General features: G+C 41.2%; 1 protein-coding gene across 1 annotated transcript; it reads right to left on the bottom strand.

The window, feature by feature from the left end:
- Positions 1-9,335: 9,335 nt before the first annotated feature.
- Positions 9,336-20,916, bottom strand: hdgfl3 (HDGF like 3). Its single transcript, XM_030046624.1, has 6 exons — positions 20,638-20,916; positions 19,500-19,576; positions 18,027-18,165; positions 17,004-17,165; positions 12,962-13,096; positions 9,336-10,007 (listed from the first exon to the last, which is right to left on the bottom strand). The coding sequence occupies exons 1-6, from the start codon at positions 20,719-20,721 to the stop codon at positions 9,981-9,983; spliced, it is 624 nt and encodes a 207-aa protein (XP_029902484.1). The 5' UTR covers positions 20,722-20,916; the 3' UTR covers positions 9,336-9,980.
- Positions 20,917-24,240: the final 3,324 nt, after the last annotated feature.

Raw genomic sequence — 24,240 nt, forward strand, 5'->3', positions numbered from 1 at the left:
CACGATTGCCCCTGGTGTGCACATCATCACGTTGAAATACGACAACAGGCATGGCCCGACGTCATTATAAATCAATAGTTCAAATACATTCATCATGTCTTCCTTTTAACTAAAAAACGTTTTTGGTCCTTTTAATCAGACATGGGATGTTTATTTACCTTGACAGTTTCGGAGGTAACTTCCTCCTTCTTCAGAAAGGTCCAACTGACAGCCGGAGCGGCACCTGTCAGATCCGGCAGACCGGGTGACCGGGTGGCGGTGCCATCGCGGTGCCGGCCAGCACCAGGTCTGGCGGATCTCCGCACACAGACTGCTGTACTTTCATTATAAACCGACTTTTGTTTATACGCGGTTGCAGCAGCACAACAGACAGTGACACAGACAACATGGTTGATTATTGATTGCGCAACGCGGCCATTCGCCGGTAATCAAGCTGCTCACATTAAACAGTTTTGCAGAGGCAGGAGGAAAGTTGCATGATTTACATCCGCGCACTGCGTGCATGACCGTGCATGTGCTCATGTACGCGCCCGTACCGTGCAGAAGCACACCCCTTCCAACCGTGCCAGAGCGGGGGAAGTGTACTGTATTCAAGCACGATACGGAGCGATCACACTGGTCAAAGAATCCGGATTTTAAGGGCAATCGTGCTTGGGCGCGGATCAAACTTGCCAGTGTGAGTGGCCTCTTAAGGGCAATCGTGCTTGGGCGCGGATCAAACTTGCCAGTGTGAGTGGCCTCTTAATTTCAGTGTGTGGCTTCCGGCTGGTCTTCATCCCGTGTCTGTCTCCTGCTGCTTCTGTAAAGCCCTTTGAAGAATTTTTGAACTAATTCTAGCATGCTACAAAATTTGCCTAAAAAGTTATTAAATTAATATAGTTTTAAAGAGTCCCTTACTTAATTCTTGGGACAGTAAAACAAGTGAAACATGAAGGAAAGCAGTCATTTTCCTTGTCACCCAAGATGCAACGTTCAGGAGACATGGAGTGTGGAAACTCTGAATTTGATCGTTGAAGTGAGTCACACAACAGCCTCTAAGACTTAACATTTTTAACATTTAATTCACGTGTTCTGTGCGTTTCCTCGTCTTCATTCTCCTGCCACAACACAAAGCAGCTCTGCACCATTTGATTACTAGAATACAAGAGCGAAAACTTCTTAAGGTTCACAATCGATTTTGTTGTTGTATGTGAGATTATTTTTATAACTTCTAAATTCATAAGTAGGATCTTAAACATAGCAATAGCAAAAATCCCACTGTTGTTGCTTGTCATATTCACCATTTTGTTGGGTAACTCCTTTGCACTCTATCTACAATTACAGTAATTTTCAACAGCATTTGAAGGCAGCATAACTAAAGATGTGTTCTTGGCCTATTTTCACCTGATTTTCACCCTACAGATGAATTTCTGCTTGCATAATACACTTTTAAAATATTTCAGGGAGACATTTTATGCAGTAACTGTAGGCCACTGACAGTAAAAGACTGAAATGATGAAATTCAGGTATATTTTGTGTGGGCGTTTTTGGCTATTTCCAAGTGAGAAACACACCCATTTTTGTCTGGCGAGTGAAACAATCAACCACAATGACTGCATTCCAATGAGTTTATTTTGTAAAAGTCTTTTCCATAAACAGCAAAAACAGTTTACAGTAAACTACAAACTTTCAAAATGTAAAACATGTTCCAAATACAAGCATAACAAAGATCTGAAGTTAAGGAAACAATAATAATAATAATAATAATAATAAAAGCATGAGTTTACATATAGACAGTGTCTAAATCAACTATCATCAAAAAAATAAATAGGCCTATATTTCATGAAGACAGCTAAGCAAAATAAAGGCAACTGGCACGGAGTCTAAATCAGCAAGTTTGGCAATTTCAAAAGGCATCATCACAGCCACATCGTCTGTTTACAATATCGCAGGTGAAACCCATCTGCATGCCTCTCTGACCCTGTTTCCACCTGGCATCAACATCCGTCCTGAATGATCCAATCAGCAGCTGGCAGCTCTCAGCTCAGGTGTGAACAGCAGCAGTTTGTCCTCAGTGTGTCTCTCAGGACACATTCAGAGTCCTGGGACGCTTTCGTCCACATCGCATTAGAGGTGCAAACAGACAGGTGACCCAGGACGGACTGAGGCTCCGCCCACTCACCTGCAGTCCACTGTCCTCAGCTCTGGTCCAGCCCGATGCCCTGACACAGAGAGCCTCTCCTGTGTGACTCTGGCCAGCAGCTGGACTGTCAGCTGATGGATCAAATCAAAGTGAAGTGCAGCTCGACTGTAAAGCAGCTGCTTCATGAAGAAAAACACAAACTGTCTGCCTGCAGGGGGCGCTACAGGGGAGCAGGAGGAGCTCAGCTGCCCTTAATAAGACATGAGCTCCCCTAAAAACATGAGGCAAGACATTTTGGGGGGTCTCTAAGATACGTACTGACAACATGCAGGTGGTTTTTCTTCCATATTATATATTATATTATATTCTATATTTTGTTCCATATTTGGAGACAGCCGCCTTTCTTAGATTTCATGTCTCGGTGCAATTAAACACATCCTTTCTAACGCTTGACGTGATAGATTTACTACAGGAATATTACAGGAATAATACAGGCGACAGTGTGAATGTGAGCGTTGCCCGACCCTCTCAGACCCGCTGGGATAATTAAATAATCTGAGTGTGCACGTGATCGGGTCGAGCCTGTAACAGATGTGAAATACGTCTTCAGTAACTAACAGCTTCAGTCTCCTTTTGTTAAATACCTGCTGCCTGTTAAATGACATTTTTACTTCTTTGTGGGGTTTTTGCGTGGCGGAGGACTTCACTGTACGGCGTAACCACCTGTTTTACTGTGAATATGACAATAAACTTTCTCAGCTTAAAAAAAAAAAAAAAAAAAAAAAAAAAAAAAAAATCCTGCAAATGGAAATGATATGTGTTTATTTGCATATAGAGCAGGAAAGGGTGATCTGATCACAAACAGACAGGTGAAGACGGTATTTTAACGCCAGGTGTGAACGGACGGACTGACAGCTGTCCACGTGTGATCGAATCACCAAAGACGCATTTTAACATCAGGTGGAGACGGGGCCTTGGTGTCCCTTTACAGGTACCTGGACCAAAGTTCACTTTTAGGTTTGGTTGCTGAACCATGGCAACATAAAACAAACAAACAAGAAAAAAGAACAGAAGGTGCATTTTTCCACCACGTATCAACACGTATCTGATTCAAAACGGAGAGTCGATGGATTATCTTTGTAAAAGAACCGAGTTGGAGTACAACAGCTGAGCATGCCACTATAAAAAGCTTTGAAATATACAGTGACCTATTCCACAGATACACAGAAGAACAGATATATATATCACTTTTTTTTCCCATAAAAAGATGAGCTGTTACCTAGAGCAGTCCCGAGTAGAATAGTGGTCCTATATTCTACAACAAAAGTTAAAATATACAGATAGAGTTAATATTGAGTTACAATGTGTAACCCAGTTGTGCACAACACTTCATACATTTATCTATGTATTTCCATTCGTCTTTTTCTGATTACATAAAAGAGTAACATATAGTGTGACGGGTGGATAATGTTCGACAGTTACTGTATATTCCACAAGTCCCTCCCATTTTTATTCCTGGTAAAAAAACGGAAAAAAAAAAAAGAAAAATAGCAATTTCAAGCTACAACTAAAGTGATCAGAACACTGCAATACCCAACATATATATCATAGACTGTAAGAGAGTATATATACGGTATATGGAGGTCTTATCAAACATGTTTGTACACAGTGACGGTGAGCATGAACGATTCCACTCTGATAGGTAGCCAACGGCCTGGTATAAATATTCATACTGATTCATGGTTATTTTACACTCGGTTTGGTTGGTCAAGCGCTGGGAAGACACCCCTCCCTGCCCCACACACACACACACACACACACACACACACACACCCTGCCCCACACACACACACACCCACACACCCAGCCCCACCCCACCCCGGCCCCTCCCCGCTGTCTTACATTTTGTCTGGCCTAAACCCAAAGAGATGTGGCGACATGGCAGATCCACAGAAACCGATCGGGTGGATCCGGCGCGGGCCTTCAGGGTCACGGCAAGTATTTCCAGGGCGGCTCCCGTTACCATGGCGACAACGCCTCAACCTAAAACCGATGCTATCAAGAAAACGGGTTTGTATAGAACCAACTCTCGGTGGAATAACCTGACGTATTTTATTCCTCAGGTATACAAAGTTTTAAAAGCTAACTGAAGAGGCTGCTGTTGGATAGACACCAGCAAAATCTGTTTTTTTTTTTTAGTTTGGTTTTATGAAACATAAGCATTTACCAAGTATAGTTACAGATACAACTGTTAGTATAGATACAAATATGTATGAGAAACAGTGTGTGCTTATATCGGCATGCGGTTGTGCATAATGTATATTTTATGTGTAAATAGCGAGGACTGCCTGAAAATTTGCCATGGCTACTGAAATGGTGTTGGTTTTGTAACATCTATAATGTTTTAATTAGGGTCGGGGATGCATGTATGTAAAAATGTGTACACAGTATGTTCTTCATATGGACATCCAAATAAACAATAAACAGCTGTAAACATCCAACTGATGTTACTGCGTCTGCTGCTTGGAGAACTGACGCACGGCTTCAGTGTACGCTGAATATTTATAACATCAAAAACTAACCAGGAGATTTATAACTAGGGAGTAACTTTCTTATTAAGTTACTTACCTACTAAGTTTATGTTGAAACTAGGACCTCATAAATTCAAAATTCAAAAAACTATTTAATGACTTATTAGGCCGAAATATTGAAACAGAAGTTTGAATTTTAAGACATTTCAAGACTTTTTAAGGACCTGTGGACACTGCGAACATCATTCAGTAACTCTGTTTAGATCATTGAAAAAGACGTTTTTCAACAGCTGAACAACTTCGTGGCACTAAACAACTGTTTTGATGTCTTCCAATCAGGATTTCGATCAAACCACAGCACTGAGACCGCTCTTGTTAAAGTATTTAATGACATACACCTAAACACTGACAGTGGCAAAGTTACAGTGCTTGTATTACTAGATCTCAGTGCTGCATTTGACACGGTTGACCACAACATATTAATGGACAGACTGGAAAAGTGGTTGGGGCTTTCTGGCACAGTGCTAAACTGGTTTGAATCCTACTTAAAGGACAGAGAGTACTTTGTGTCCATAGGTAATTACACATCTGGGCGGACAAAAATGACATGTGGAGTTCCCCAAGGTTCCATTCTGGGGCCTCTTCTGTTTAACATCTACATGCTCTCGCTAGCTCAGATTATGGAAAACAACAAAATATGCTACCACAGTTATGCAGACGACACACAAATCTACATAACCATATCACCAGGGGACTATGGTCCAGTACAAGCACTGAGTAAGTGCATTGAACAAATCAACAATTGGATGTGCCAGAATTTCCTTCAGTTAAACAAAGACAAAACTGAAGTAATTGTTTTTGGAGCCAAGTAAGAACGATTAAAAGTTAGCGCTCAACTACAGTCAATAATGTTAAAAACCACAAACCAAGCCAGAAATCTTGGTGTAGTCATGGACTCAGACCTGAATTTCAACAGCCACATTAAGACAGTTACAAAGTCAGCCTACTATCACCTTAAGAATATATCAAGAATTAAAGGACTTATGTCTCAGCAGGATTTGGAAAAACTTGTCTATGCATTTATCTTCAGTAGACTTGACTACTGTAATGCTGTCTTCACAGGTCTCCCTAAAAAATCCATCAGACAGTTGCAGCTGATTCAGAATGCTGCTGCTCGAGTCCTCACTAAGACCAAGAAAGTGGATCATATCACTCCAGTTCTCAGATCTTTACACTGGCTTCCTGTGTGTCAAAGAATTGACTTCAAGATATTGCTGTTGGTTTATAAAGCACTAAATGGTTTAGGGCCAAAATACATCTCTGATCTACTGCTAAATTATGAACCATCCAGACCTCTTAGGTCGTCAGGGACAGGTCTGCTTTCTGTCCCCAGAGTCAAAACTAAACATGGAGAAGCAGCGTTTAGTTTTATGCTCCACATATCTGGAACAAACTCCCAGAAAACTGTAAATCTGCTGCGACTCTCAGTTCTTTTAAATCACAGCTGAAGACTTTTCTGTTTGCTGCTGCCTTCCATTAAACCACATTAAGGTTTAATATTTTACACTGCACTGTAACTTTTAACTTCCTGTTCTATCTTATTCTCTTTTTAGCTTCTTTTTATTAATTGTTTTTATGCATGTTTTCTTGTGTTGCTTTTATAGTTTTAATGCCTTTCTCCTTTTAGCTTCTTTTATTAATTGTTTTTATGTATGTTTTCTTATGTTGCTTTTTTTTATATTGTTTTAATGCCTTTATGCTCTATGTAAAGCACTTTGAATTGCCTTGTCGCTGAAATGTGCTATACAAATAAACTTGCCTTGCCTTGCCCTGCCTTGCCTTTACAGCAATGCAGCTAATTAGGATTAATCATAGAAACTAGATGGGATTAACTTAACTCACATCTAATTAGCTAATATTAACGTTACAAGCATGCCGATGATTTTAATTAATTTCTTGCATTAACTTAAAGTCCCCATGAAATAAAGTCACATGACCGCTATGTCCTGTAACACAGAGCATCTTAAATGTTGACATCATCCTGCACCGGTGGGTGTAAGTTCAAATTTTATCCAATAAAACCTTCACAAATCTTTAAACATCCTCTCTCATCCACCAGTCCCTTCATATAAAACAGTTTTTTTTCCTGTTGGTTTAGGGTCTGGCCCGTCCTGTTGGTTTGCTCTTGTGAATGATCCTCCCCCGCCCAAACTTCCTGTTTCAACAGGAAATACATCAAATCAAGACAGTAAGAGTCCGTTTCACAGGCTCTTTAACTTCACTGTTAAAGGGCGGTAACATCAGTGAACGCTACAGCTGTCGTCTTGGCAACAGGAACCACCCAGCATACCAAAGACCCACAGACGCCCACGCCGGTTCTTCCCGTTCAGTTTCCATGTGTTAAGTATCATAACGTATACAGAGCAGGGATGCACTGATACTGCTGTTTCACCGATATCCCACCGAGCTCACAAACTCACACTGAAGTCACGGCAGACGCCACGTCGCACGCTGACAGACCGCTAACTTTGACCGGAACAGAAAGCTTGCAGGAGCGAATAGCGTTTTGAGTTATAACCGGATGCACAAACTGACCATAATATATCTGCGGAAGAGTTTGATGCGGCGCGAGCGGTGCTGCCAGACATTACAGCTGCTTAAAAAAGCTCAAAATCGGCGTTCTCATGCCAAAAATGTACATAAACAACAAAGCGGTACTATTCGTATGACTACAGTGTTTTGCATGGTGATATACAGTATTAGCTCTTCAGTAGACACTTCTGCTTGAATTAGGTAGCTCTTCTTTTCTTTCTATTGTGAAAATGTGACTGAAGTAATCGTGATTTATTGGAGCTAAAGCTGCGCCAGAGGGCTGGACATGATGCAATTCCTGCTGGTCCCAGATAGAGGGCGATAAGAGACTGAGGTCACCTACTGCCCCTTTAAGTACAGTTGGACCTCGATTATCCGACCCTTGATTACACGGAATGAACCTTTTTCCCTTTTCCATTTCAAGCTGCAAACTGTTCACCAGCAGCTAAAATACAGCGGCCTCATGATCTAATTCTGTTCTTGTTACAGTACCTTTCTCCAGTAAATCACTCTATTATCCATTCGTTAGTTTGTGCCTGTGTGTGTGTGTGTGTGTGTGCGTGCGTGTGTGCATGCTGCAGCCACAATAAATGATTTCTTTGATGCTGCTGTTTGTCCCAAAGTGTTTGCAGAGAGCTGTAATTTGCATGTTTGTCATGTGGTTTAAAGGCCGGCTGCACCACAGAAGTGTTTAGAAACAAACACATTAACATGTTTCATGAAACATAATTTTTTTCCTAAATACCTTCATCCCTGAGGGGTTTGGATAATCGAGGTTCTACTGTATGTGCAGAAGTGTTAACAGAGTACATGTGTGCTTGTTCATTTGTGTGTAACACACTGATTAGTGGGTAATACAGCGTGCAGCAGAAGTCAGAAACGCTTAAAGCTACAATAATCGATTTCTGATCCCACATCGGTTCCTAAATGTGGCATTTGGTGTCTGTTTGGTGTCTGGTGTGCCCCGGCCACGCCGCTGTCATCACCTCGCTTGTTGTCCACGTCGGCCTGACTCTAAGCTCCGCCCCCTTCCTTCACCTTATAAAAGCTGTTCTCAAACACCCAAGAGTCCCTGCACAACAGCTTCACAGTGACGGCGTCCCGACCGCCGAGCAGCCGCTGCCTCGATCCTCGGCACGAGGAGCCTCTGGACGGACTGCTGAGGCACCGAGCGTCACGCCGTCGCTAAGATACCACATCTGACCCGTTTTGGCCTTTTCTCTGTACTTTTTTCTGTTTAAAGGAATACTCCAATGTTTTCGGCAAAATCCCCTTTTTTCGGCAAGATGTTGGAAACCATTTTCACCTCTGATATATCATGACAGAGGTGAAAATGGTGTCCAAAATGGTGTCTGTCTCAGTCACTGGGACATGACTTGAAGCCCTCCTGTCTCAGAGGGCAACTCTTTTTTCCATTTGGGACGCAGGCATCGTGTCGAAAGGGGCAGGTGCTGTGACACAATCAGCCCTCGGACGCTAAAATGATAAAGTAATAACCTGTGACAGAGGCTGGGCTCCCTCTTTGGCCTCCATACGACACTAACACCGGGCATCCAACAGGAGGCGCCTGAGGCGGCCTGCATCCGTACTTGCCAACCCTGAGACTCCAGATATAGAGACAATTATGAGTTGGGGGTTGACTTTTAAGCTTTTTGTGTGTTTTTACTTTTGTGAGTATTTTTTAAAGTCAGTAATTTGACTTTTCCTTCAGTCCATTTCTGCTTGAGTTTTGACCTTCACTACATTTCAAATCAGATCCATTACAGAGAACAGATGATCACTGACAGACTGTGGAGCCTTTCACAATAAAAGCTCAGTCAGCAAAGATGAGAAGAGGAAGCTGCTTCTACTTTGTTGGTGCTACTTTTTGTCATTTTCCAAATTTCACAATAAAAGCTGCACCATGAAAAACTGCAGCAAGGACCATTTAGACTCAACTGGCAAAATATGGAATAAGTGTGGACCATGAGAACCATGTAGACTCAATATCACATGATGTGTTTTTTCCACTTGTCAGTTGAGTCTGCAGGGTCCTCACTTCAGTTGAGTGTAATGTCCCTTTAAAAGCATGGAATGTGCAGCGTGTTCTCTCCTCCTTTTCTAACTGCATGGAAAAGATCCCAGCTAACACAGTTAAAACATGAGGAGTCTCGAGGGAAAATCAGGAGGGATGGCAAGTCTGACTTGGCCTCTTCATTTTGCTTGTTTGTGCCCTGACTCCTGGCGCCCCCTAGTGAACAGAAATTGATTATTGTAGCTTTGAATATTTTGCTCGGTGATTCTCTTGGTATCAACAACACGGCACACTTTGGCGTTAGCAGGTGGAAGTTTTAAAGATCATGTAGTTTCTCTTACTCCGATCTTTAAAGCGTTCAGGGTTAACTGGATAAAAGTGATTTATGGTTTCAATCGTTCCAACATGACAAAGACAGAAAATCAAGTGTTTTTTTTTTTTTTTTGTTTGGATTTCTGATGTGTTAAAGCTGCTCCTTGGTAATAAAATTTTGGCGCTGGAGAAAATTCTCTGATGCCCAGCTGTGACCCTGACATGGACCTGGTGTCCGACACCAGCGTCAGTATCGGTGCATCCCTCACACACAGACACGAGTCCCGCAGATGAATGGAGGTGGCAGTGGTGGCCAGTAGACGGTGCTGATGAGAAATCATGTTGTAGTTTTTCACCTTTCCGACATCACAGCTACAAAGAATGACTTCCCCTTACGTGTCCTCTGCACTTAATGTTCTTCTCTGAGCAGCTGATTCTGACAAAGGAAAAAAACAACAACAGAAAAATTGCGCATTAAAATTAATGAGACTCTCCAACAAGGCCTTGTTCAGACTGCAGGCGGGTCGTCTGCAGAAACCCGACTCAAACCTCCTCCAAATGTCATTTGGATCCAATTTGCAAAAATGGCATTTTTTTTTTTGTTTGGTTGGTTTTTTTCTGTCCAGACTTTCAAAAATCAATCTGCATATAATCAACAATAAATATAATCAACACACTTAATATTCAATTTAATGTAAATGTCAATGCCAGTATTTATGTCAACATCCACACTTTGTGTATATATATATACACTACTCACAAAAAGTTAGGGATATTCAGCTTTCGGGTGAAATTTCAGGATGAACCTAAAATGCATTCTAACCTTTACAGGTGAACTTAATGTGACCTTCTGTAAACTTTTGAATGCACATGTCCAACTGTTCAATGTTTCAGTACTTTTTGCACAAGTTGCTGTTCTCTAACAAGGAGCTTAACGGCAAAATTCACATCAGGTGTTTGATGCTCCAGCTCATCGAGGTCGTATCATTAGGGAACGGCTGCTGGAGACTGGGGTACCTCAGATGGAGTGGCCTGCACTTTCTCCAGACCTGAATCCCATAGAAAACCTATGGGATCAGCTGAGTCGCCGTGTAGAGGCTCGGAGCTCTGTACCCCAGAACCTCAATGTCCTGAGGGCCGCCCTTCAAGAAGAGTGGGATGCCATGCCTCAGCAGACAATAAGTCGACTTGTGAACAGCATGAGACGTCGCTGTCAAGCTGTAATTGATGCTCAAGGGCACATGACAAGTTATTGACACTGACATTTTTTGTTGTGGTATATCCACCACTGTTGTTGGCTTTTGTTTCAAGAAATTGTTTGAGATGAGGAAATCACCAGTGCATGCTTCTACTTAAATGCCCTACTTTCATGATATAATATCACTGTAGCGTGAACTTTTTACATTTTCCATAAATTTCACCCAAAAGCCAAATATCCCTAACTTTTTGTGAGTAGTGTATATATATATATATATATATATATATATATATATATATACTCATATACCATACCATTTTGCTCTACACTCGTACATTTGCAGTTTGTATATTTATAGTTCCTTTTACTTCTTATTTTTATTTTCTTGTGTGCTGTCTTGCTATCTTTTAATTGTACTGTGATGCTGCTGGATCCACAATTTCCCTGAGGGAACCTGCCCAAAGGGATCAATAAAGTTTTGTCTAATCTAATCTAATCTATAATCTGGATGTGACAAAAAAGTAGCGTTGTACTATATAGAATTTTTGCCAATATCCAATATGCTGATATTTTCCAATTCTTTTGGTCGATGCCGATACTGATATATGCACATATTTTTTTTGGTCTAACTGCAGGAAACATCAAGTCTCTCCTGTAATCAAATTAACATTTCATTATGTCTGCTCTTATTGTGAAGTCCCACTGGCACATAAATAAAACCCATTTAAAAAATGACATAAAACACAATGCTCTTCAAACTGTACATGTTCACTGGAACATCGAGCATTTAGGCAGAATTAAAATGTCATCTTATTGGCCTGTGATATCGGCAGAAATTTTCATTTCAGACCGATACGAATATTTCAAGTCTTTATCAGCTGATACCGATGACACACATCGAGCATTGGGCTGGCAGTCTGAACAAGGCCCAATACATCCTGTTCACATTTTAATCTGAAACCAGCAGCTGCTGTAAGTCACTATTTCAGTCGCCTTGTCCCGAATCTGGAAAGCACACTGCCGGTTTCCTGTGTGTAAATGCGGGCAGTGTTGCGTTGCATGCTTCAACAACACACAACCCTACGACAGAGACTGTGCTGAACCAGAAGCATCTGAACCGGAAGAGAAAGACAGGAGCTGCACACCAAATCCATCAAACAAACGTGAAGACGTGCGACTGGAGCCCAAAGCTGTCCGAACAACGAGTTAGACCACAGAAAGGCCGAAGCTGATTGGACAGTACGGCCGGGGGACAGTCGAGAAAACAGCAACTCTGTCGTCAATTTGATCAAACTTATTATAAAATATGTTTCTGAAAACATTTGAGGAGAGAATTCCACGATGCTGCTGCTGAATCTGGATTCATATCTGACACTTTGACTGGACTTCATGTTCATGTAGTTCAGTTCAACTTTATGAACATGAAGTGCGCCCAATCCTCATTTTTTAAAGAGGCAGACAAGCCTGTGTGCATCATCAGGCTCCGTGGGGACGAACCACACGTTGACTGATGTGTCGGGGATCGATGTTATTCCAGAGAAACGGGAGAAAGCGCCGCCCTCGTCTGTGTGTGTCAGATCATAAAAGGCTCAACAATGAATCCTTAACAGAGTAAAACCATGCTGTCGCTTTATTAATCCTTAATCCCTGTTATCGTAAATGATGGCTTGCTAAAAAGCATTTATGTGACTGAAAGTGACATATTTAACAAACTCTACCAACTTCTCGCCGAGGCAAACAAACTTACCACCACATCAGCATGCTGCAGTATCCATTCACGGGAACTAGATTTCATATTAGTCCAAACTTAAGCCTACTGACAATAAGGCTTAACTCACAGCTGCAAACCTGCCAGAGCTGCTGGTGGTTTAACTGCTTGTGCAATACTTTTTTTTTTTTTTTTTTTTGGGCAAATCTGCCAAAAACTATAGTATTTTGGTGAGCCAAATTTAAAAAAAACTCCCTGAAACCATTAAATTGTGGAAGGACTACAATATGAAACGTGGATTCTTGACCTCTGAATATCCTGCATGATGCAAAACTGACGTTAAGCACGTGAACAGTGATGTGAACAGTGATGTGAACAGTGATGTGAACAGTGATGTGAACAGTGATGTGAACAGTGATGTGAACAGTGATGTGAACAGTGATGTGAACAGTGAAAAAGCGGGAAACGTAGGCGCTTATGAAACCTTGTTGTCGGTGGTGTTTTGGATGATGTCGTTGTCGCCGTCTCCTCCCTCAGAGCCGCTCTTCTGGTCGTCATCCTTCCCGTCCTTCTCCAGATCCTCCTCTCCGGACGAGATCCTCGACAGCTTGGATGATTTCTGTCACACACACACACACACACGCACACAGGACAGGACATCAGGACACAGGAAAAGTTGGATTCACACAGATTCGCGCTGACATGACCTCGGTTTGTTGACCCAGATCCTCCACTCACGGCCTCTGTGTCTCTGCAGCGGCTGATAAAACCCGGGGAGTAACGTGATAAATCACAACGCGGCCGACATGCGCCTTGCGGGAGCCATTTGTTGCTCTTGTAATGGAACTACGAGACGTCGCGGTTTGAGTTTGAATGATGTAATCTCCACTCGTCCATCATCATACATAAAATAGTGCCTCTTATCTCTGTTACCGTCTTTATCTTTCAACATCCGTCTGTTTCCTCTCTACTGTGTCCTGCATCTTTTGTTTTCCTGTCTTGATTTTTATTTTGTATTGTATTATTTATTTTATTTTTATTTTGTATTGTATTGCTTGTATATAGGTTGTAGATTGTATATAGGAATGTTATATATATTTTCTATTTTATCTTTATTTTACTTTTATTTTTATTTTTATTTTTATTTTTATTTAATTTTATTTATTATTTATTATTTATTATTTTATTTTTATTTTTATTTTTATTTTTTTAACTATTTTATTCTATCTATTTTTACTTGCGCAGTGCCGGAGTTGTTGCAATTACATTTCACTGCTGCTGTACCTGTACATTCATGCATGTGACGAATAAATCTTGAACTTGAACTTGAACTCTTGTTTGGCCTTTCTGTTGTTATTTGGCTTTCTGAGTATTCTGCTTTGCTTTATCTGTCAAAGCACTTTAAACTCTGTTATTAAAGGTGCTATACAAATGAAGATCATATCATCATCCTCATCATCATCAATAGAAACAGACAGAGGTGTGTGACACAGGGACAAGAGAGCGAGGATACCCGACCCTCGGGATCAGACAGAAATTTAGAAATGATGTTCGGGTTCGCACAACTAGAATCTAATAGGCTGCATTAGTTTGAGAAGAAATTTGTGGGAGTAGGTGGTTGTGCAGTGAGCTAAAAAAGCTTTTGAACGTTATTTTTCACAAAAAGTATCTTTTATGATAAAAGAGAAAGTTATGTTAAATATTGTTTCATACATTTTTTAAAGATCAAATTACAATTACAATAATTATTTTAAATGGATTGTATGAGGATTCATAAGCAATTTCTTTTACAATTACTCATCAATTTTTATTCCTTTTAAAATGACCTTTTAGTGCATTTTTGACCAGTTGACATTACTCACAAGCTGCTGGATGCTTAAATGCTTCAACAACACCATTTTAAAATGTAGCTTCGGCAGTGGCCTGTGTGTGTGTGTGTGTGTGTGTGTCCTCGCAAGTGTGTCTGTCAGAGGTGGGAGGTGGCTGAACAAGCTAACCCTTAAATTACCCCTAAACATGGAGGGCAAATGTAATATTTTCTTAAGAGAGGAGATGCGACCTTACCTCTTTTGAACACACACACACACACACACACACACACACACACACACACACACACCCTCTCAGCACCTCAGCGATGTTACAGGACTCTCTCGGAGCTACTCCTCTCCGGCAACGACACATTCCTTCGGATGCACCACATGTGCTGTGCGTAATGGAGCCTAGTTGCTAGGCAACAGCGGTTGCTAAGCGAGGAGTGGGATGCGGGTGACTTTTTCAACCTGCTTCTATTTACAGCGGCGATGGCTTATGCTCTAATACAGTAACACAGTGTGTCAGTGCCCAGCTCGCAGCGCAGGCCGAGCTCTTCAGAGGAACAGCAAGGTCACACAGAGGAGGACCCGGCACCCAGGAACCAGGAACCAGGAACCAGCACCCACCATGTCATCCAGCACCCAGGAACCAGGAACCAGGAACCAGCACTCAACACCCAACACCCACCATGTCATCCAGCACCCAGGAACCAGCACCCAGGAACCAGGAACCAGCACTCAACACCCACCATGTCATCCAGCACCCAGGAACCAGGAACCTGCACCCAACACCCAGCACTCAACACCCAACACCCAACAAGTCACCTAGCAACCAGGACCCAGCACTAGGGGTGTAACAATACATCGATACATTGATTCAATGATTAATGATGTAAAAGCATCGATGCAAAGCGCAAACATCCATGTACAGTGGTCCCTCGTTTATCGCGTTCTAAAAATAACCCGCAATAGGCGAAATCCGCGAAGTAGTCAGCTTTATTTTTTACAATTATTCTAGATGTTTTAAGGCTGTAAAACCCCTCACTACACACTTTATACACTTTTCTCAGACAGGCATTGACATTTTCTCTCTTTTCTCTCTTGTTTAAACTCTCAAAGTTCAAACCTTCGTAGAAAAATAAGTCCAGTATTATAGAATGAACGCATTCTGTACTGTACAGGAGACACGGCACGGAGGAGATTGATTGACAATGGTCTACAGTCCCTTAGCCAATCAGGACGCAGAACACAATGCGCTGTGTAAAAAAAATAAATAAATAAATAATAATAAAAAAAAAGCATGCAAAATTGCACTAAAAAAAAATCCGCTAAACTGCGAGGCCGCGAAAGGTGAACCGCGTTATAGCGAGGGACAGCCGGCACGTCCATGTCACCATTTCCATTCGCGTCCTGCGGGTTCTTTTCAAACAACACTAGCCGAGGGCTGCAGCGCGCAAGGCATGCTATGGCTAGCAGCCAAGAAAAAGACAACGAGGACATCCACTCCCCTCTTGGGCATAAAGTTAAGAGATATGGAATTGTTTACACTTTATTTGTTCAAACCTGTTCTTAAACTGGAGTTTCTTTGGTTAAGAAAATGTATATCCCAAAGTGTAGTGGAAATCTATGATGCAGGAAGACTGTACTGCATTCATATTTTCAAACTGTTTTCTTTATGATTTATGTTCATAATTGAAAGGTAATTAATGGCACTTTAAGTTAACTGGAAAAGCCTTTGCATTTAGTATGTGGCACTTTATTCACTCTATTTTTTATTTTAGTTTTTATTTAAAAAAAAAAAGAGTAAACTGTTTTTCATTCAAATGTCTGATGTCTGGAAGAGCTCAGAAATAAAATTGTTAAAAAATATTTTAGTTGCTTTTTGTGTGTTGATATAAATGTAACTGATTTTATTAAATCGGCACATTATATCATCTCATATCGATCGCAGGCCCCTAAATCGAATCGCATCGAATCGAATCGTATCGTATCGTGGCAAACTTTGTGATATCGGATATTGCATCGTTCTCCAAAGAATCGATATCATATTGTATCGTGATGAAACTGGTGATTTACACCCCTACCCAACACCCAGCATGTCACCCAGGACCCAGCATGTCACCCAGCACCCAACACTCTATAGCCTGCACCTTGCACCCTTTATCCAGCACTCTGTACAACACTCAACATCCAGCATGTCACCCAGCACCCAGCACCCAGCATGACAACCAGCACCTAACAGCACCCAACATCCGGCATCCAGTACCCAACACCCAGCATGTCACCCAGCACCCAACACTCTATAGCCTGCACCTTGCACCCTTTATCCAGCACTCTGTACAACACCCAGCACACAGCACGTCACCCAGCACCCTGCACCCAGCATGTCACCCAGGACCCAGCACCCAGCATGACAACCAGCACCTAACAGCACCCAACATCCAGCATGTCACCCAGCACCCAGCACTCTATAGCCTGCACCTTGCACCCTTTATCCAGCACTCTGTACAACACCCAGCACACAGCACCCAACACACAGCACGTCACCCAGCACCCAGCATCCTGCACCCAACATCCTGCACCCAACACCCTGCACCCAGCATCCTGCACATGATCTCAGGCCACTTCTACTCACTTCCTCCTTAATGCTCCGATTACATTTAAACTGTTGTCACTGCAGCGTTATCACATCGACCAGCTGGAGTAAAGTACCTTGGATGTGGCCGTCTTTTTCCGTTTGGATCCGGTCTTGTCTCCCTTTAGCTTCTCCTTGTCGTCTTCCTCCTCTACAGAGTCTCCCTCCTCTCCCTCGCTGCTGCCGTCGGCCGCGTTTCCCCCCTCTTCTGTTTCTGACGAGCTCTGTTGCTGGATGGCCTGTGTGTGTGTGTGTGTGTGTGTGTGTGTGTGTGTGTGTGTGTGTGTGTGTGTGTGAAAGACATTTACAAGGGTGATGAGTCTGAGAAGCATGAATTATATGACTGTAGCTAGACTCTGCACATCCTCTAAGCCAGTGATTCTCAAAACTTTCCTTTTTTTCTGTTTTATCACATTACATACATTTACATTTACATTTACATTTTTAATGAACTTGTTATAGCGAAGGCTAATTATTTTAAGACTTATGACCGGTAGTTTTTTTAATTAACATTTTTAAAAAATCTCAAATGCAGCCTGCAGTACTCCAATGTACCACTAGGGGTACGCGTACCCCCATTTGAGAACCACTGATCTCAGCATTTACTCATTTACACGCTGAATCCTAGTTGGTGAACAGTGGACACACACACACACACACACACACACACACACACTACAAGAGCCAGTAGATCTAAATGCTCAAACTCAAAAAAAGGATGAAGTTGGAGCATAAAGTAACACCAGTGTGTGCAATTAGTGACATTTACATGTGTTTACCTTGGCTGTGGTATTTAAAAACAAAAACAAAAACAAAAAAAAAAAAAAAATCAGCTATAACTCATGCCCCGTCCCAGCAGCCGATACGTGAATCCTCCCAATTTATCAACGTGAGGCTGCAAGGCAAGAATAATTAATCCAAGTTTCTTACTCAGCCGCCTTCTGCTTTGAACGGCTCTTTTATTTGTGTCTTATAGTTTTGGCAAGGCAACAATGCGGCTTTGTGGAGCGCCGAGCCTGTCTGGCATCCCTGCGAGCCCCCTCATGTTTTCTCCCTCTGCCTTCTCCCTACAGCGCAGACATAATAGACTGCCGGCTGACCTGATAGCCTGTGAACTTGACTCCCGGGTTGTTCTCGATCTCCCACAGGCCCTCGTTGAAGCCTTTCCTCTTGTTGGACTTGCCAAACTTGTCTTTATACTCCTTGTAGGGCAGAAGATCCTTCGGGCCCAGGAATGCACTGAGGAGATTCGGAGAGGAAAAGACTTAGAGTGTTGAGACCAGGGTCAGACTGTCATACCGATATTTGTCACGACTGGCCTTTAATTCAGGATTAGATATCGGCCGGTCAGTGTCTGCCCGCGTCTGATGTGATGGAAGTTCTTGGCTGACCTCAGTTACACAGAAAATGTGTCAAACCTGAAACAAAGCCTGTTTGCTCGACAAATTTGATTAATTTAACGGTTTAACAACGCCCTTTTATGAATGAATTCTTCATTTAACTCTCCTGTCACCTTGAAATTTACTATTTGTTATCATTCATTCATTCATCTTCTAAACCGCTTATCCTCACAAGGGTCACGGGGGGTTGCTGGAGCCTATCCCAGCGCTCAATGGGCGGAAGGCATTTGTTATCAGTTGGGGTTGATTTCACCCCGGTAATTTAGACCTCCAGAAAATTATTATAATAAAAATTGTCAGTCAGTTATGTGTCTTCTGGTTTGTGTCTTGTTGTCTATCTAAATATCCCTTTAAATAAAACATAACCTGGCCTATTCACACCCTGTGATACACTGAAGTTCTTGTTTTTCTCTCTCAAATGTCACATTAACTATCAATGGTTCTGCTACAGGTGTGGTTTGGTCAGGTGAGGGCTCTAAAGCAGAGGGAAGTTTTTTATTATTTATTATAAATGTCAAATTATAGTCCCTCTGTGTCCAGAACAGCTAAAACAAATGTGTTAAACAGTTGATATTTTGTTTGGTCCAGCTAAAAAAACAGCCTGAGGTCAAACAGACCCCAGAGAAACATGGATGAGTTCCAAATGTGTCCAGGACATTGAAAACATATCATTGTGTTAATTCAATGTTTACCCACTTGTCTCCATTAAATTAGGAAAAGCCATTCAATATGAAGCAAAAAAAAATTATGGTCAAAAACGATGGGTCATTATCCACATTAGTTTGGGTTCAGCGGAGAGTTTTTGTGGCTGATCTGACTCCTGTTTCGAGGCTGATCAGAGTAAAAATTCCAGAGGGGAACTGAAAAGCTTTGTCCTTTTTCTTTGGCATGAAAAACGATCACATTTAAATATATTAACTACAGGCACAGAGTACCAGCTGTCAGCAGCTTCAGTGTGAAAACACTGGTTATCGATGTCAGCCCTCCGAAAAACTTTGACTGTCGTTCAGCGCCGGCTTATAATCATAACACCGGGCCATGTGGCACAAACTGAAGGGTTCCCAGTGCAACTGCAACTGCACCGCAACCCCATGACGCTTTAATTATACTGCAAGCACTACACTTTTATTATAATTATTATTATTATTTTAAAAAGAACACAAGTGTGCCTACGTTTCATGGGTCCCAAAGAAGAAGATGGGATACTTGTTGGCAGGCGGCTTGACAGCTCCTTCTGGAAGCTCATCAATCTGAGAGAGAGAGAGAGAGAGAGAGAGAGAGAGAGAGAGAGAGAGAGAGAGAGAGAGAGACAGACAGACAGACAGACAGACAGAGAGAGTGAGACAGGGAGAGAGACAGCAAGAGACAGAGACAGAGAGAGGGACAGAGAAAGAGAGGGAGAGGGAGACAGAGAGAGAGTGGGAAACAGAAAGAGGGAGACAGAGAGAGACAGACAGACAGAAAGAGAGGGAAACAGAGAGGGAGAGAGAGAGAGAATTAACTCACTGTAAATAACTATGTATTACTTCCACACTGTATATAACTATATACTGAATGACCTACTATAACTGAGAGTGAGAGAGAATATAGTTCCCATCTGTTTATACTGATATACATTTTTTAAAATAGCAAATCTACATTTTTCTATTTTTTCCCTTTTAGTTGTTTTTTTTCCGAGTGAGGGAGAGAGAGAGAGAGAGAGAGAGAGAGAGAGAGAGAGAGAGAGAGAGAGAGAGAGAGAGAGAGAGAGAGAGAGAGGAGGGATGTGTATGGTAACTTCTTTGAAAATGAAACGTGTCAGTCCTTCATTTAAAATTCCCCTTAACTCTGACATGACAGCCCACGTGCGCCATTGAATTTTGAATTTTGAGGCCATCTAATGTCTGACAGTGTGTCGGACAGCAGTCCCCCTCTGAGGCAAAGCCAGCCTCACAGATGAACCGCGTAACAGCCTAAAATCACACATTAGCTTCCTTACAAATGAACCTCGGGGGATTAGAGCTGGAAACGGGAGGAACAGCTGCTGCATCACCTAACCCTGCTCTGTTTATTCCTCATTAGAAAAAAAAAAAAAAAAAAAACATTTCCACATGACTATCCTCCATTACAAAAATAACTAAGGCCCTCCTCTGGTGCATGTTCTGGTCGTCAGTGGCCAGGGTTTGTGCACCAAATCGGGGTTTTGGAGCCGGCCCAAGCCGACGCAGCGCACCGGAGCATCCCTCCAGGTTTCCCCAGCGAAGCAGCGGCTGTATTGTGCAAGTCGACCCCGCCTCCCTGCGCTCCCAGCCCGGCTGCATCCCAGACTCACCCTCGCCGGCCAGTGCGGGTATCCCTTCATTTTAGCGAAAACCAAATCTCCTGCCTTGTAGTCCCGCGGCCGTGGTCGAGCCATGTCGTCGGAGAAAAACCGAGCTTTTACGCGTGTTTAGAGTCCTTGTTTTAGTTCTCCCCGGGGCCCTCAACGCCGGGCTAAATTATCAACCATCAATGTTTTTATATCAAGACTGCAGTTTACACGGAAATAAATAATTAAAAAAAAAAAACGCGGAAACCAGGGGCCTGTCAAAGGGCTACCCCGTTACGCACGAAAACGGGTGTAAACGCAGTGGAGAATGGCCGTAACGCGGGAGCAGGCCGGCGCAAAGCCCGCACAGATAACACAGATATGACTTCAGGCAAGGGATTTAAAAATAAAAGCCCTGATGACACACGCATTTAAGTGTCTTTTGCATTTTTTTTAAACATTGTTATTGTATTGTATTTAGTGTATTGGAATATAATAAAACCCATATAATAAAAACGCATCCATGTTTTATTAAAGCTCAAGATAGATAATGATTGACAGTGCCCGTTTTTAATAAAGACATTGAGACTGAGGAGCTGGTTATTATGAGTCACCACGCTGCCTGCTGTTGTTTTCCACCTGTTCATATTATTGATCAGCCTGTTGAAACAGCAGAGGAGTTTAAATAGTTAGGAGCCTTTCTGATGGCACTTTGAGTTTCACAGCCAGCACAGAAAACATCTTTAAAAAGTTATCCAGCACTCGTACCTAATCAGGAAACTGGATTTGTATGATATAAGCAAGAACATTTTAGAGACCATTTCAGGAGTCTTACTGAAAGTTTTTTCAACTTTTAACATGTGGACATGGTGTGGGCAGCTGGGGTCTGACTATAAAAACAGACTTTCCATAATTATGAACAAATAATAATAATAATAATAATAATAATAATAATCCATTTTATTTGTTATGGCGCCTTTCATGGCACTCAAGGTCGCCTTACAGTAAAAATAAATACAGAATACAGCAACGACAGAAAAAAACACAGCATAAAAACATCACAGACAACACAGCATAAGAAAACATCATAGAAAAATACTTAATTAGACATCGTGACACCCACCCCACAATATAAACAACAACTATTAATTCACACTTGCAGACCCATGTTTGATCACTACCACTGTTGGTCATGTCTTTTACATTATATTAAGAAAAAAAATATATATCAAATCAAATTACTGGGACAGAGCAGAGACAACTAGGGTGTATATGACATAAAATGCAGGTGAAACAAAAAAAACGGACAAATTGTGTCTGATCCTGTTCATCCTGTCTTTAAAGACCCCATCAAACTGCCCTCAGGAGGGCGCTACAGAGCCAATGCAGCAACCATACATTCATAACATCTCTTTCATACCAAATGCAATAACTCTGATAAACTGGTAAAGACCAGGTCTGTTACTATCATCTGGACTCTGCATGCTGTGTTTTCTATAATTTATAAATGTGTTGTGATTTACTGTGATGTGTTTTAACCAACATGTGAAGCCAAAGACAAATTTCGACACTTGTGGACAGTCAAGATGGAACAGACAGTATTTTGGAGCATTAAGTGGCTGCTGTTTACTTGTTATAAATATCAGGCACACACTTGAAGGTGAGGGCTGTTTACAGGAGTCCTTATGTGCAGATGTTCTCTGCAGGCGGGCTGAACAGGTCAAAAAATGAGTCACAGGAATGTAAATGGACTTTTTGGAGTGGAATGAAAAACATAAGGGCAAAAAAAAAAAAAAAGTGTATTCATCTGTAGTTACATGGAAATAGAGCAGCTGACTCAAGCCAAATATAGTTTACATTACATTACAAGCATGTAACAAGAGATGCAGTGGAAAACAAACACCAAGGTGAACTATACTGAATGACAGGCTTTTATTTTGAAGGGAAATAATCTGACATCCTGTTTTATTCTGGCAAAATCTGCTTAACTTGTCGGGACAGTCTCACCACAGAGCCCTTGTAAAAGAATTGCGTGAACAGGAGGAAAGAAATGTAACTGATGTCAATAATTTCATCCCGTGGCGCTTTTAAAAGCTCCGTGAATACAGAGACGTCAGTGAGGTGTGGGAGCCGCTGATGGTGAAATATATTCACACAAACATATTCAACTGTAATTTAACCCTCCAGGTAGCGTTCACTGCTTCATCCGGGCTAATGTTTACTCAGAGGCTTTTTTGAAATAATTAAAAAAAAAAAAAAAAAAAAAAAAAAAAAGCCTCTGCTAATCAAAGCACTGGTGTGTAACTAAAGAGGAGGGACATTTAAAAAAAAAAAAAAAAAAAAAAAAGCCTCTGCTAATCAAAGCACTGGTGTGTAACTAAAGAGGAGGGACATTAAAAAAAAAAAAAAAAAAAGTCTAAAATTCACAATTGACAGAGAGTGAAAATGTGCAAAAGGTGCAAAAATACCTGAACACAGAGGTGAGATCAAACCTACAGCATCAGAATAACTGCACCGTCATTTTCGGATGTATATTATCAGATAACTCATGTCAGATAGATAGATAGATAGATAGATAGATAGATAGATACACTTTATTGCCCCCAAATTGGTAAATTCTTTCTTTGTCTTCTGTCCCAGCAGCAGGTTGTCCAGACATTGCACAGGAAAAACAGTACACTACACAAAATATACCTCTCAAAAAGAGGAGAGAAATAAAAAAAAAAATAGAAAAATAAACACAAAAAATAGAAAATAAATAAATAAATAAATAAATAAAGTAGCTTCATACAAAGGCTATAAGAAAAAAGAAAAACATTTACATACCCTAAAAGTGGTACAAAACCCCAAAATATACTAAAAGATATATAAAATAGAAAACATATAGAAATTTAATAAACTAACCAACTAATTAATATATATATATAATATGTAGATATAATTAAATTTAAATTTTCATACAAATATTCAACAAATTTCATACATGTGTGTACACATATATATATAGATAGACAGACAGACAGAGAGACAGACAGACAGATAGCTAGATAGATAGGAAGCCCCATATTTACAGTTTGTTGCCACACACACACACACACACACACGAGCAGCTGCAGCCTGCAGTGTGTGACTGTAGTGTAACCCCTGGTTACTAGAGGCATTAAATGCAATAAACATTAAATAAATATTAAATTAATACTATATATATATATATATATATATATATATATATATATTTAGGCTATGGGTTAAATTAATAAGTAATAATTAATTTGAGAACTAAAAATATTAGAACAGTAACAAGACAACTGTCCCATATATATATATATATATATATATATACATACATACATACATACTGTAGGAGCCATGTATGGTGAACTGTAATTTTGTGGTTTAAATTTGGGTTATTTTGGTTATTATATTTTGTTATTTTTTGTTGGTTAATATCACAGCAACTGGGTCACAGGGATATGGGTGGTAACCTCCTAGTTAATATAATCACCTGGGCACTGGCACGGCGGGAGATCTAACAAAGAAAGAGGGTGAGTGACGGGAGAGGCCGTATTTTTTGTTGACCGCTGTTTTTGCTTTTGATCGCTGTGATTGTTTTTTTTACACTTTGAG

The sequence above is a fragment of the Myripristis murdjan genome, chromosome 3, assembly GCF_902150065.1.
Source record: "Myripristis murdjan chromosome 3, fMyrMur1.1, whole genome shotgun sequence".
Lineage (NCBI taxonomy): Eukaryota > Metazoa > Chordata > Actinopteri > Holocentriformes > Holocentridae > Myripristis > Myripristis murdjan.